The sequence below is a fragment of the Bubalus kerabau genome, chromosome 10, assembly GCF_029407905.1.
Source record: "Bubalus kerabau isolate K-KA32 ecotype Philippines breed swamp buffalo chromosome 10, PCC_UOA_SB_1v2, whole genome shotgun sequence".
NCBI lineage: Eukaryota > Metazoa > Chordata > Mammalia > Artiodactyla > Bovidae > Bubalus > Bubalus kerabau.
This window is the reverse complement of record NC_073633.1, coordinates 11,314,633-11,328,300: the sequence shown is the minus strand read 5'-3', so window position 1 is coordinate 11,328,300 and position 13,668 is coordinate 11,314,633. Positions and strand designations below refer to the sequence as shown.

Below are 13,668 nucleotides of genomic sequence, written 5' to 3'. Positions count from 1 at the left end.
TCTTTTTTTTTTTTAAAGGAGTTCATATTGCTCCACATCATCACCAAAACAATATCATTAGATCCTTTCATTCTTATGAATCTGGGAGAGATGTTATAATATCTCTTTGAGGTTTTTTTCCCATTTCCCCATTACTAAAATGGCTGAGGATGTTTTCATGTTTCTTGGACACCTGGATTTCTATGTAAAGTGCCACTTAAAGGCTTTTGACCAAATTTCTATTGGTTGTCTTTTTCTTACTGATTCATAGGAATCATTTGTGTATTCTGGATTATATACATTCTGGATACTAGTATTCTGTAAATTATGTGTGTTGCAAATGTGTTCTCCCAAGTGGCTCCCTATATTGTCACCCTTCACATAGGTAAGATTATAGGTGCTATTCTTTGTGGTTTTGTTGTGTTTTTTTAATGTCCCCCAAACAAAATTATAATAAAATGAGTTCGATTATTAGATAAAACAGAAAAGGATGTGGAGAAAATTCTGGGCAAAGAAAATAAGACTGAAAGTAACAGAGGTAGAAAAAGAGTTGAAAAGTAAGGAAACCATTTCTATTGCTAAAAAATTAAACATTTAAAGTTTCATTTTAAATTTTTATTAAATATTACTAAATGATAACATTTCATTAAATGAATAATCTAAATGAAAATAATTTAGTATTTACTCTAATGTTGAAAAATCAATAAAAATAAACAAAACAAAATAGAAAAGAATATGGTGTTATTTACTTTTCAATACATTAAATCAGTGCTTAATTGAGCTTAATTTTGTAGAGAATGTAAGCAAATCACATGATCAAGAATCGCAGTTCTATAACTAGATATTCATCATAGCATATAATAATATTAGGCATGAAATTGGTATTCTAATAAACCCTAAGCCTAATTTTAAACTATCTAGTTATTTAAAGTCAAATTACCACTTTGGCCAAAGGTTGTGTGAGATCCTAATTTACACTATTCCTAAAACATTATGTCCTTACACAATTAGGTAATGAGCTATAAAATATGAAAAGAAGAAACAAAAATATGAGAATAAAAGATTCAGTTCCTTAAAGCAGTAATAGACAATGGGTCCCATTTGCATGTTTCTATTAAATAATTATTTTGTTTTTCATAAAAACTCTTGATACCATGAAAGCATTTGGAGCAACTACTTAAGCTAACAATTGTTAAGCTGTCTTCTTTCAAGAATATTAATAAAAACATGATAGAAATAGAACTAAGATAAATGAGGTGTTTTAAAACACATTAATCTTTTGAATTGCACATTCTTCTCTAGAAGATCATGATAAAAATAGAGTGTACAATTTATTCTTTTTTTTATAGATCTGTGTAAAGTACAAATACAACTGCCAAGAAATGAAATATTGCCATTTAAAAGTCCTAGATAAGAAAATAATGACCTTCAATCTTAAATATTTTTTAAAGTGAATAAGTGCTTATTCATTGGACAAAGAAATTTTAAATTAAAAAAAATAAAATGAATAATCATATTTTAAACAAAAGTTCTTTTAACACAGAAAATAACACTGTGATATTATTTTCCTGAAGGTAAAAAAAGCATGCAGGCTAACTCTGCTAAGCCAATACTCTTCATAGAACTTATGATAAATACTAGTAACGAATTCTCATGAGGTAGCTGAAGATACTAGGAGCTAAAAATAATTATTCAAAGTTGTAGAAGATACTAAGATCAAGCAGAGCATCCAGTGCCAACAAAGTGGTTAAGTGCTAAAAAATTTCTTATGCTCTGATAGTTTTATCTGAACCTCTGAAAGCCCTTATAAATATATATGTTTTTATATTCACTATAAAACATAATAAAGAAACCACTTCCTGATCTCATTCCCAACTTTTCATTTTAAAATTATCTCTAACAGAATTATCTAACTGAAGTATAACTGAAAGTGAAATTCTCATTGTTATCAAAAGAAGTATACAGAAGTAAATTAGTATATATTCCAAATTTATACAAAGGGATTATTGTACTTGCTTTTCACTAAATGAATCTGTAAGCTTGACACAGGGAAGAATACATTCAGTTATTATAAAATAACAAGTTTCAATCAAAAATTGATAAAATGTTCAACATTCATTTAAAAAATACATCAAGAGTATGTCTGGGATTGTTTGGTTTTGTTTTCTTTGATGCTGAGTACTTTGTCATCAATCCTGGCCTGGAATAAAACAGAACATGTGATTAATAATATGCATGAAGAAGAACAATAACAACAACAGAAAAGCACAAAATTAAACGCATGAAGAGATTTTTAAAATTGCTTATGCAAATAATTGATTTTAAAACTTTTACTATTGATTTATAAAAGCAAATTTTAACATTTCCTAAAAATCAGGCTCAAAATATAACAATTTCATGGCTAGCTTTATTAAAACTCAAATTAGCCATACCTTTTTGCTTTGTTTCCAGTCTTCTGCACTTTGCCTGAGTTATCTTTAGAGGGAAGATAATGCATAATGAATAACATCAAATAGTAAAAACGGTTTCTAAAGATTTAAAGAGTTAGTTAACTGATTAAAGATAATAAAAATCTCTTTAGGACTACATAGTGTGAATTTATAAATAATTTCTTTGTAATTTACTTATTTCATTAGTATTGCAGCTAATTTGGAAGCTGGGTCAGAGTCAGAACTACCAGAAAACAAGTTAAAGAGGCTTTCTGGCCATATAATTACAGTTAATTTACCACTGTGCCTTGGCAAACGTTCTCTGAAGGAGTTTCTTTTTGGATCAGATCACTCAGTTCCCTAAACCTTTAAGTTCACTCTGTGCTAAGTCAAGCCTAAACCAAAGATTTCCCCAAATTTCAAATCTAATGGCTTCAGCTAATTCTAGCCCATGGTAAGGTAACTAACATTTTCCTAAGTGGCAACATACACAAACTATCCCTTTAAAGGTATATGTTTTAGATTTAATAGCAATCTGAATTTTAATAAAACATTTCTAGAAAATCAAGCTCTTTAAAAAAACCCCATAAACTCACCAGTACCTTTGGTGCTTTCTTTGGGTTGGTTACATGGATTAATCTTATCCTTTCTCAGTTCCTGGATGATGCCTTTATTTAAGCAAACATCTACATGCACATTGAATAGGGTAAGATCTGAAGTCTTTTGTTCTAGGTTACAAACAGGACAAACCAGGACTTGGTCACTGATTACTTCATATGAATTAGGTTGGGGGGATTCTTGCATTCTTGATGACCCAACATCTTCATTTTCCAATGAAACAGTACAAGAATTCTGAGGACAGTGTTCCATATTAAATGATTTGCTTGAAAGACCAGAACATTCCTCTTCGCTGGGCTTATTACTTAAAGCACTTATATCTTCTATATTTGATGGTTTACTGGTAGTCTCTACCAGCTCTACAGGATCTACTGATGTGATCTCTGTATTCTTCTGGTGGGTTTCATAACCCTGCTTCTCACAGAGAGAAACAGAATCACATACATTTTCTTTCTCGTTTACTTCTGTAGAGGAAGCGTGTGAACACGAGGACATTTTGGAGTTTCCACTGATGGAAGGTCCATCAAGACATGCATCTACATGTTTATTAAAGGCTTCCAGACTGATGCTTCCTTGCTCCCTAAAGCAAACAGGACAGGTAAATGTCTGACAGCTATGTGATTTCTCCACTGTTTCTAAATTCTCACTCATCTTCTTGTGTAAAACTTGGAATGACTGTGATGTTTGCAAACTTTGTTTATTTACGGTTTCACATGTAAATGTGTCTTGGGGGCTCGCTTTCCTTTCAGATCGTTTTTTATCAAAGAAACTCTTCTTATGAGACATTTGTGCAGGTTTTAGAAACTGATCTTTGTCAGTTTTCTCTAGTATACACCCGGTGGCTGAAAGGGCTTGGTTTCCAGGCTGTAAGAAGCCAATAATGCTCCTTTGTTGGTGTTTCTTCTCCTCTTCATTGGGAAAACCAGAGAGCCGCACCCCTAAATTAAACCAACCAGAATTAATCCACTTCCAATTCAACAAAACCAACTCAACCGTAAAGCATAAAGACATTTTGCGTAACAGTACTGCGACACTTATTAAAAAGCCTGTTTAGCCAAAAATAATAAGCAACACTGCATATTCTCTCAATTAGATACTTTTCCAAAGGTGGTATTATGAATAAAAATTTACTCTCTTTATAATGCTGGGTATACTAAATAGTAAGTATCTATTGGAGTTAGCATTAATGGAAAGACCTTAGATACATATATAGGTCTTTCCGTTAATATCTGACTCACGATACCATTAAATACCGAGTAACTAATTGGAGTCAATTGCATTGATTCTTTAGCTCCTTTTTTGCAATAGGCTCTATTTTTTAGAATGATTTTAGGTTCTCAGCAAAGCTGAGTAGAAAGGACAGAGAGTTCTCATATATACTCTGCATCCACACATGCACAAACTCTTCCACGATCGACATCCTCCACCAGAGTGGAACAGCTGTTACAACCAATGAACCTACACTGACATGACGTCATTATTCATAGTCCACAGTTTGTATCACGGTTCACTCTTGGTGTTGTACAGTCTGGATTTTAACAAAGGTTTAAGGACATGTGTCCACCATTATAGCATACAGAATAGTTTCTCTGCCCTAGAAATTCTCTGTGCTCTGCCTATTCCTCCCTCCCCCCACCCTTGACAACCATTGATCTTTTCAGATCTCTACCATTTTGCTTTATCCAGAATTTCCTGTATTGGAATCATACAGTATTGTAGCCTTTTCACATTGGTTCTTTAAGTTAAAAATATACATCTAAGTTTCCTCCATGTCTTTTCATCATTTGACAGCTCATTACCTTTCCTTTCTTCTCCCCCATCCTCTATCCCAATAGATTGCTTCTTTTCTGTGCTGAATAATATTCTGTTGTCTGGATGTACCACAATTTCCATTCACCTACTATTGGAAGACATCTTGGTTGCTTCCAAGTTTTGGTAATTATAAATAAAGCTGCTATTAACATCTACTCTTTAGCTCTTTTAGTTAACATACTATACTCAAATTGACTTCCATGTGTGCTATCTTTCAGATGTGAAAGTATGGCTGATGACCCCCATTCTTAACAGTAAACCTGGCATCTGAGTGCTTATCCCTAAACATTCTCTCCCTTGTTCACTTTGGAAACGTGGTTTGTCTTTTTTACCCCATGATGGCTAGAAATGTGGTTTTATAGTGCCACAATCCTTTATCTGTAATTCTGAAATCTAAAAGCTCTGAAAATTGTCAGCAACAAATGGTAACTGATGACAAGATTGATGTGAAGCTATTTAGAGTCTTTACAACTCAGTGTGAATATTTTTTGTTTTGCTACAGAAATAATAAAATGTTTGATCATAAAGTGCTGCCTCAGATCCCAAAAGAGTATTACACAATATACTCAACATGTACTGAATTTGCTTTCTAAAATTTGAAGTTTAAAATTTTGAAAAATGCCTAACCCCAAGGATTTCAGTAAGTATTGAAGGAAAATAATGACTCTAACTGATTCTTACAGGAATTAAACTAGTGATCATGGCTTCACATGCATCAGGTTCTAAGTATCAAGAAAAATGAAAGTAAAAGAAATATAACTCCCTGAATGGGTTCAAGAAATAAAACGGAGGTGAGACTATTTCTCAAATTGACTCTTTGGAAATGTCTTGCAGATTTTAAGAAAAAACAGTAAAAGTTATACCCATAAGTCTTAATCTCAAGGGTTGTGGAAAATCAGCATCAATTTCTGTTCTTAGCAGTTCTTTAGCTATAACAAATATTTCTTCTGCAGTTGAAACAACAGTTGAAACTGTAGAGGCACGAGTTTTTACTTCAAAATTCACATTCTTTAGCTTAATGGTAACAGTTCTACCCTGTAACAAACAGAATACATTATTTTATATAGCTCTTTTAACTTCTAGAAAAAAGTTTTTTACATGTTAGAAAAATTCAGAAAGGTCTCTAATGTACAGAGAGTATGAAAGTATAATCAATTATTTATAAAACATGGTAATGAATATAGTCATAAAGAATAAGTAAAATCCATAAGTAATCTAAAAATCCCATTTTCCTCCCCAACTGATTTTTTGTGAAAGACTTTTATATAAAGGGCAAAGTTAACTGGTCATTTTTGTTAACTTTATTCTGTACTGTAGAAATGTACACTATGATAATATAAGATGTTAATAATGAGGGAAACTGGGTATACTGGAAGTCTCTATATTTTCTTTGTAACTATTTTATAAATCTGAAATGATTCTAAAATTAAAAGTTTATTTAAAGTTTTTTTAAAAAGAACTCTTTTTATATTTAAGGTATAATAGAGAAGAATTATAAGAAAATATTCATTAGATGGCCCTTTCTTTGCAATAACTTTTTAATGCTTTTGTATTACACTTTGTAATAACTCCACCTCTGTTTTGAGAGTGTTGGAAAAATATTAAACATAGGTTGTTGTGAGTGAAGATTATAAAACACAAAGTTCAAAGACTTCCAGGTTTTGTTCTCAATGTATTAAGCAACCTGGATTAAGGCCTTGAAACAAAATGCCTGTTCCACAAGGTCACTGTCTACCTGACAATGACATTAAAGGATAATTGGAAAGGCATTTAAAAAAGTACAGTTCTAGAGAAATCCTTCTCTTTGCCTTATTGTTTACTGCCAATATAACTCTGATTTTGAACTTATTCAAATGTACTCCCAACGTAATATAAACTCCTCTGGAAATATATTGGAGTCACTCCAGGCTTGTAAGTTGCTCCTCATAAAATGATCTCATCACAGGTTTCAGATAAGGGTTAGAATTCAATTTGTCTCTACTGAGGATAAGAACTCTTTTGATATATCCCAATTTGTTTTTAAATGCAAAATCTAACTCTCAGTTTAAGGTTGCTTTTTATTATTAAAAATTTAGAAAACTAAGAATACCACATAAAAATGAAGTACCTTAAGTCCTTTTTTCTGTAGATCTTGAGCAAGTTCACTGCAAAGCTCTTGGCACAAGCTGTACTGTTCTTCTGCTTTACTTATCTCACTGAATGTCCTACAAAGAGAAGAATGATTTGGGTGCACAAAGTAAACTACAATTCAGGATAATTTAGAAATGATACACTACATGTAAATGGCCTAGCATTAAGATATTTTTTCTATAGTACTGAATAAAGTTTTCAGATGTACTAAGATATAATTAAGTAAAAATATTCAAGATCTTCCTAAATAATGGGAGATTATTTATAGCTAAACTGATTAGTAAACGTACATTTGTTCTCGAAAATATTTTTTAAAAGATGATTGAAGTCACCAACATATAAGGATAATGCCCCAAGAACTTACAAAACATTAGGATATATTGGTATACAGACTGTTACAGAGGACTGTCTTAAGAAAGTACAAATGAGAACATCATTCCAATTATTGCATGAATATTGTCTGAAGAGAATTATCTTCAAGTAGATTTTACGGGGTTGGTTCATGGCCCCTATATAAAGTTGTTTAATAGACAATTGGAAATGAGCTGGTAAGATTAAATGTAGAACTTGTGAGTTCATTTGCATAAGGGTGTTGAAGGTCATATTAACGAAAAAGAGGAAGACACTAAAGAGAGAGCAGCATAACCAGTAAAAAACCCTGAGCAAATCCTGAAGAGTCATTCAGTGAAAAGTGCCCCTTCTAACCCAGTTGCCGACAGCAACTCAGTTCTCCTTCCCAGCGGCAACCAACACTGCCAGCTTCCTATTTATTATTCATCTAGAATACTGTGTGCATAGAAAAAGTATGTTATACTTGTATAACAGAGAAGGCAATGGCACCCCACTCCAGTACTCTTGCCTGGAAAATCCCATGGACAGAGGAGCCTGGTAGGCTGCAGTCCATGGGGTCACTAGGAGTCGGACACGACCGAGTGACTTCACTTTCACTTTTCACTTTCCTGCATCGGAGAAGGAAATGGCAACCCACTCCAGTGTTCTTGCCTGGAGAATCCCAGGGACGGGGGAGCCTGGTGGGCTGCCGTCTCTGGGGTTGCACAGAGTCGGACACGACTGAAGCGACTTAGCAGCAGTAGCCACAGCAGCATACTTTTATAAACGAGCAAACGCTTCCCCTATATAAATAGTAAAACATCAGACATTGTTTACCACTTTACTTTTCTCATTCATCCTGGTGGGTTCCCTATAAGTAAATAATTTCCTCATTTTTATATGGCAGCTGTGCTGTGCTGTGCTTAGTTGCTCAGTCGTGTCCAACTCTTTGTGACCCCATGGACTGCAGCCCACCAGGCTCCTCTGTCCATGGGATTCTCCAGGCGAATACTGGAGTGGGTTGCCATGCCCTCCTCCAGGGGATCTTCCTGACCCTAGGATCGAACCCAGGTTTCCTGCATTGCAGGCAGATTCTTTACCAGCTGAGCCATCAGGGAAGCCCAAGAATACTGGAGTGGGTAGCCTATCCCTTCTCCAGGGGATCTTCCCGACCCAGGAATTGAACCGGGGTCTCCTGCATTGCAGGTAGATTCTTTACCAGCTGAGCTACCAGGGAAGCCCTTTATATGGCAGCATGATATCCTAATTTAAATATGTAAGATCATTTAACCAATCCTCTATTTGTAGAAACTTAGGTTATTTCCAACCTTTTGCTATTATAAAAAAATGCAATTCACAACTTCATACACATGTAAAATGACATGTGGTGACATCTGTGGAATGAATCTCTAGATAAAGAGAACAGTGGGATCAAAGTACATGAGTATCTATATCTTGTAGACAAAATCACTTGCTCCCTGTGGCAGGCAAAATAATGGTCCCAAAAGATGTCTAAATCCTAATCTCTCAGAATCTAGTACTTTACATGGTGAAAGGGATTTTACACAAATTAAAATGGGGGTAATGATCCTCGATTATCTAGGTAGGTTCAGTGTAATCCCTAGGTTCCTTATGAGGCAGGAGGGTAAGAGTCAAAGAAAGACAAAATGTGGGATCTGAAGATGGAGAACGGTGCCGTGAGCCAAAGAATGCAAGTGGCCTCTAGAAGCTTTTAGTAAGGAAATGGATTCTGCTCTGGAGCCTCTAGAGGGAATGCAACCCTGCTGACACTTTAATTTTAGGACTTCTGACCTTCATAACCACTAATTAGAAACTAGCACACTCTCCTTTAGAGTTTAATACCTTTTTCACTCACATAGTTTTGCCAATGGAGTGTGTATCTTTGCCAACTTGATTAATGAAAAACGCTATCTCAGATAATTTTTAATCTGTATTTCTTAAATAAGAGACTGGGATTATTTTCACATGTTTGTAAAGCCATTTGTACCTTCTCTTCCATTAACTAATTGGATCTCTGTTCATTTTTTCCTATTGGTTTGCTGCCCCTTTCTTAAGAAATAGTAATATTAGTTAATATTCTTGTACAGCAAGCAATGTTCTCAATAACAAAATAGAAGACAAAATAGGAGGAAAAAAATCATTAAATAGGAAATAAGACAATGCTATCTCACATTTGAATGCTTTTCCCCCTCTTTTCCTTTGGCTGCATGTGTGCGTGCACGTGTGCTAAGTAGCTTCTGTCTGTCTCTTAGTGACCCAATGGACTGCAGCCTGCCAGCTCCTTTGTCCATAGGATTCTCCAGGCAAGAATACTGGAGTGGGTTGCCATGCCTTCTTCCAGGGAATCTTCCCGACTCGGGGATTGAACTTGTATCTCTTATGTCCTGCAATGCAGGATGATTCTTTACTGCTGAGCCACCAGGGGAGCCCTTTCCTTTGATTGCTCTTATGTAAATCACAGCCTGAAACAGCAGTTTTTATCAAGTCATTTACGGAGTGCGTTGTTTTAGAAAAGTTATTCAGTTTTTCTGATCACAAATAATATATGTGCAAAGTGAACACACCCTTACAGCAGGTCCAAGGTTCTTTTTTTTTTGCTGTGCTGTTGCTGTGTGCAGGCTTTATCTCGCTGCAGCAAGTGGGGGCTACGCTCTAGTTGTGGGGTGTGGGCTTCTCACTGTGATGGCTTCTCTTGCTGTGGAACACAGGCTCCGGGCACTCAGGCTTCAGTAGTTGGCTTCTCTTGCTGTGGAACACAGGCTCCGGGCACTCAGGCTTCAGTAGTTGGCTTCTCTTGCTGTGGAACACAGGCTCCGGGCACTCAGGCTTCAGTAGTTGGCTTCTCTTGCTGTGGAACACAGGCTCTGGGCACTCAGGTTTCAGTAGTTGGCTTCTCTTGCTGTGGAACACAGGCTCCGGGCACTCAGGCTTCAGTAGTTGGCTTCTCTTGCTGTGGAACACAGGCTCCGGGCACTCAAGCTTCAGTAGTTGGCTTCTCTTGCTGTGGAACACAGGCTCCGGGCACTCAGGCTTCAGTAGTTGCAGTGCACGGGCTTAGCTGCTCTGTGGCATGGGGGATATTAGCTCCCCCAGCAAAGGATGGAACCCATATCCCCTGCACTGGCAGGCAGACCCTTAACCACTGGGCCACCAGAGATGTCTCGGTCCGAGGTTCTTAAATGTCTTAGTGGAACTTGAGGAGATAAGTGAGAGACTTCTCAGACAATGACATATATCCCAAGAAAATAAGGTTCCATCAAGATTTCATCTGACTTCCAAACAGGATTGTAAACCACTGAATGAGATCACCTCTACGCTCTCGTTCATCAGGATCTTACTATTTGGTGCCTTCAGTCATTTACCAGTATTTGAAGAACTTCAGGAAGAACTTCCATTATCATATCTTAAATTAACTACTGAGTATTATTTTTCTTATAAACAAACCTAGAAATTTAGATTTGGAATCCTAAAATTCTTGGTTTTCATTGAATAGGAACAAAACTAACATTAAAAAAAAACTGCAGTTAAATTTTTTTTTTCCCCATTGACAGCATAGCAAGCAAAGATAATAAAGCATTGTACTAGAATATTTACTTTAGGGGTGTCAACTGCTGAAAATTGTTATCTGGTTTACAAACAGATTTTTAAAATTTCAGTGATATTTTATTAAAAATTAGTTTAAAATTATACAAATTATGAATAATTAGTAATAAAACATTACCTCTCAACACTCATGCTTTTCCTCTCTCCATCCCTTGAAATGACAAAAATAAAAAGACTTTTATTTGCTTTCCAAACAACACTGAGTTCCTTTTAGTCAACCAAAATGATTTAAGATCAGCTACCCTTTAGAGATCTCAATAATATTTTGGATTAAAAGTTATACATGATTAAATATAGTGAATTTTTTAATCTAAAAACTATCACCAAAGAATGTAGATAGATAAGCTAATAGAATTACATGCGTGACAGATCAAGTCTATATCTATCAAAGAACACATCTTCAAACAAGATATTATAAATTGTTTCTATTAAAAATCTGAATATCAAAACTCACAACTGATAAAATCAACAGAATGTGGTAGCATAATGGCTTTCAGTTATAAGATATAACTGAATTTTAAACAGTTTGATTATCTAATTTCTGGCCTAGGACACATCAATACTAGCCTGTTTATTACTTATACCACTCTGTAGAAGCTCAGTCAAAATGTGGTCTATGGCAATAGGGTGATGACTGGGGATCTGAACCTTCTAGTTAGGTTGGATTCTAGCTGTTCTGACAGGACTAGTTAAAAGCAAAAAGCTGAAATGACACACAGATTATTCATTTTCCAAATATTTCATGAACCAATTACGAATCGAGTACTGTTCTAGGCCTTGGAGATACAATAATGAACAAAACAAACCAAGTGACTGCCTTTAAGAAACTTCTATCTTGGTGGAGGCAGACAAACACAAAAATAAATAGAGAACAGATTAGAAAGTAGGAAGCACAAGAGATTAAAAAAATAAAGCAAATTAGGGAAACAGAGAATGTGGATAGAAAGGAAAGTAGGTTTGCTATTTTATATTATTAAAAATTACCCATGAGTTTCACTTAAAAGCATTATCTACATCTCTACCACTGGTGCTCTGTTATATTCAAAACTATATTGTTTTCAAGCACTATGGAAATAAAAAGAGGGTAATTTTTGGAATAAAGAAGACAGTTTTATTTCCAAAATCTTCAAATACGGGGTTATTTATAGTACTGTGATGTCCTTCTCTTATCTTTCATTACATAAACTCAGGATCAAAGTCAGCTACCTGGATTCGAAAGAATGAGGAGCACAGAAAGATGAGAAAAGCAACAGCACAGGCCTTGCAATCTCTAAAGATTTAAGAGATTTAACTGATTAATCAAACATTTTATACACCTCCTCAGTAGTCTTTTAGTTTCAGTTCAGTCGCTCAGCCATGTCCGACTCTTTGTGACCCCATGGACTGCAGCACGCCAGGCCTCCCTGTCCATCACCAGCTCCTGGAGTTCATGGTGATGCCATCCAGCCATCTCATCCTCTGTTGTCCCCTTCTCCCACCTTCAGGGTCTTTTAGTTTAGTTTAGTGTTAATTCTCATTCTTGTTTAGTGCCTTCTTTTCACCCACCCTAAACAGTGTACCCTTTTAGCTCTGGGATTCTTCTTTTTAAGACCAGGAGGAAAGAGCAGCAGGGAGAAAACACGGGGCTTCTCCTCTAGTTGCTTCCTCTTCTCCGAGGTCTTTCCTGGCTGGCCCCTTCAGACCCCTGCCGCTGGAGGACTACAGCCAGCACCAGCTCTTACCCTCTCAAGTCAATTTCTATGCCCCTACTCTGCCTTACTTTCTTCACTTGGTGACTTTCTTTTTCCCACACTACTCTGCACACTTTATGAAGGCACTATTTCATCTTGTTTACTGCTATTATCCCCAGCGCCTAGAACGGTGCCTAACACAATGTACTCAGTAGAAGAGGAGAAATGCAGGAAGTTCATGAAGGTTTTCAAAGAATCATTACATCTATTTGCTTAAAGAGTGAGTTCTGGAGCATAAGCCATCTTTCCTTCCTCAACAATCCGACTACCAGTATTCTTATGTTCTGAACAAAGAACAAGGCAGGTTCAGAAAAGAAAGCACCCATCGTTCCTCTTACCCATCTATCCAGTTGCTGGAGCCAACAACCTAGGAGGGATTCTTTATTCCTCATTTCCTTTCTCTCATATCCAATCTTTTGACTCTAATTCAAAAATTGTATTCTGAGCTGAGCTAGCCTAAAAGAATTTAAAACATGTTATCCTTCTAGCCTCTATCTCAATGGTGAAAACTGTTATTTCAGCAGACGATAAAGAAAAAGCAGAATGATTATATTATAGGTACAGATACCTTGCCAGGTGTGTTGAACCTAGACCCAGGGAAATATGAAGGAAATGATGCCAAGATGTTTCAGAGAAAAGGAGAGAAAGTAATGCCCTCTGTTGGTACAGTTCTGTACAAGTAATAATTCCAAGGGCCTTTAACATTTTCTCTGTAACTTTTCCTATTCCAGAAACCTAGAAGAGAATCAACATTTATCATTAATTCATTTTAAAATTAAGGTAAGAATTGATATTATAATCTCATCATATCTTTTATAACTCATAAAAGGTATAAATAATGTCCTAGTTTCAAAAGTCATGCAAGAAAATGGCTTTAAATACTTTGTGGCCGTATTTCCTAAACTAGTGTTGCATGGGAATTTAAAACTTTAAATTCCATGGAGTTTTTAGAAAGCATTTATATAAGAGTTTTGTGGTCATATAAATTCAGGCATGGAGAAGGCAATGGCACCCCA

The 13,668-nt window shown here is 35.6% G+C and overlaps 1 protein-coding gene across 5 annotated transcripts in view; it reads right to left on the bottom strand.

Annotated features, from left to right (window-relative positions):
• Positions 1 to 765: 765 nt before the first annotated feature.
• The window catches only part of POLK (DNA polymerase kappa), a 79,500-nt gene continuing 66,597 nt past the window's right edge, over positions 766 to 13,668 (bottom strand). For 3 of the 5 annotated variants that reach the window (XM_055536586.1, XM_055536587.1, XM_055536582.1), the window contains 7 exons: positions 13,221 to 13,387; positions 11,041 to 11,073; positions 6,946 to 7,042; positions 5,702 to 5,873; positions 3,005 to 3,964; positions 2,412 to 2,454; positions 766 to 2,179 (listed from right to left, as the gene is read on the bottom strand). In XM_055536586.1, the coding sequence (XP_055392561.1) occupies positions 2,095 to 2,179; positions 2,412 to 2,454; positions 3,005 to 3,964; positions 5,702 to 5,873; positions 6,946 to 7,042; positions 11,041 to 11,073; positions 13,221 to 13,387 (1,557 nt within the window). In that variant the 3' untranslated portion in view covers positions 766 to 2,094. The remainder of the gene's footprint in view (positions 2,180 to 2,411; positions 2,455 to 3,004; positions 3,965 to 5,701; positions 5,874 to 6,945; positions 7,043 to 11,040; positions 11,074 to 13,220; positions 13,388 to 13,668) is intronic. The other 2 variants (XM_055536583.1, XM_055536585.1) reach the window with 2 other exon arrangements.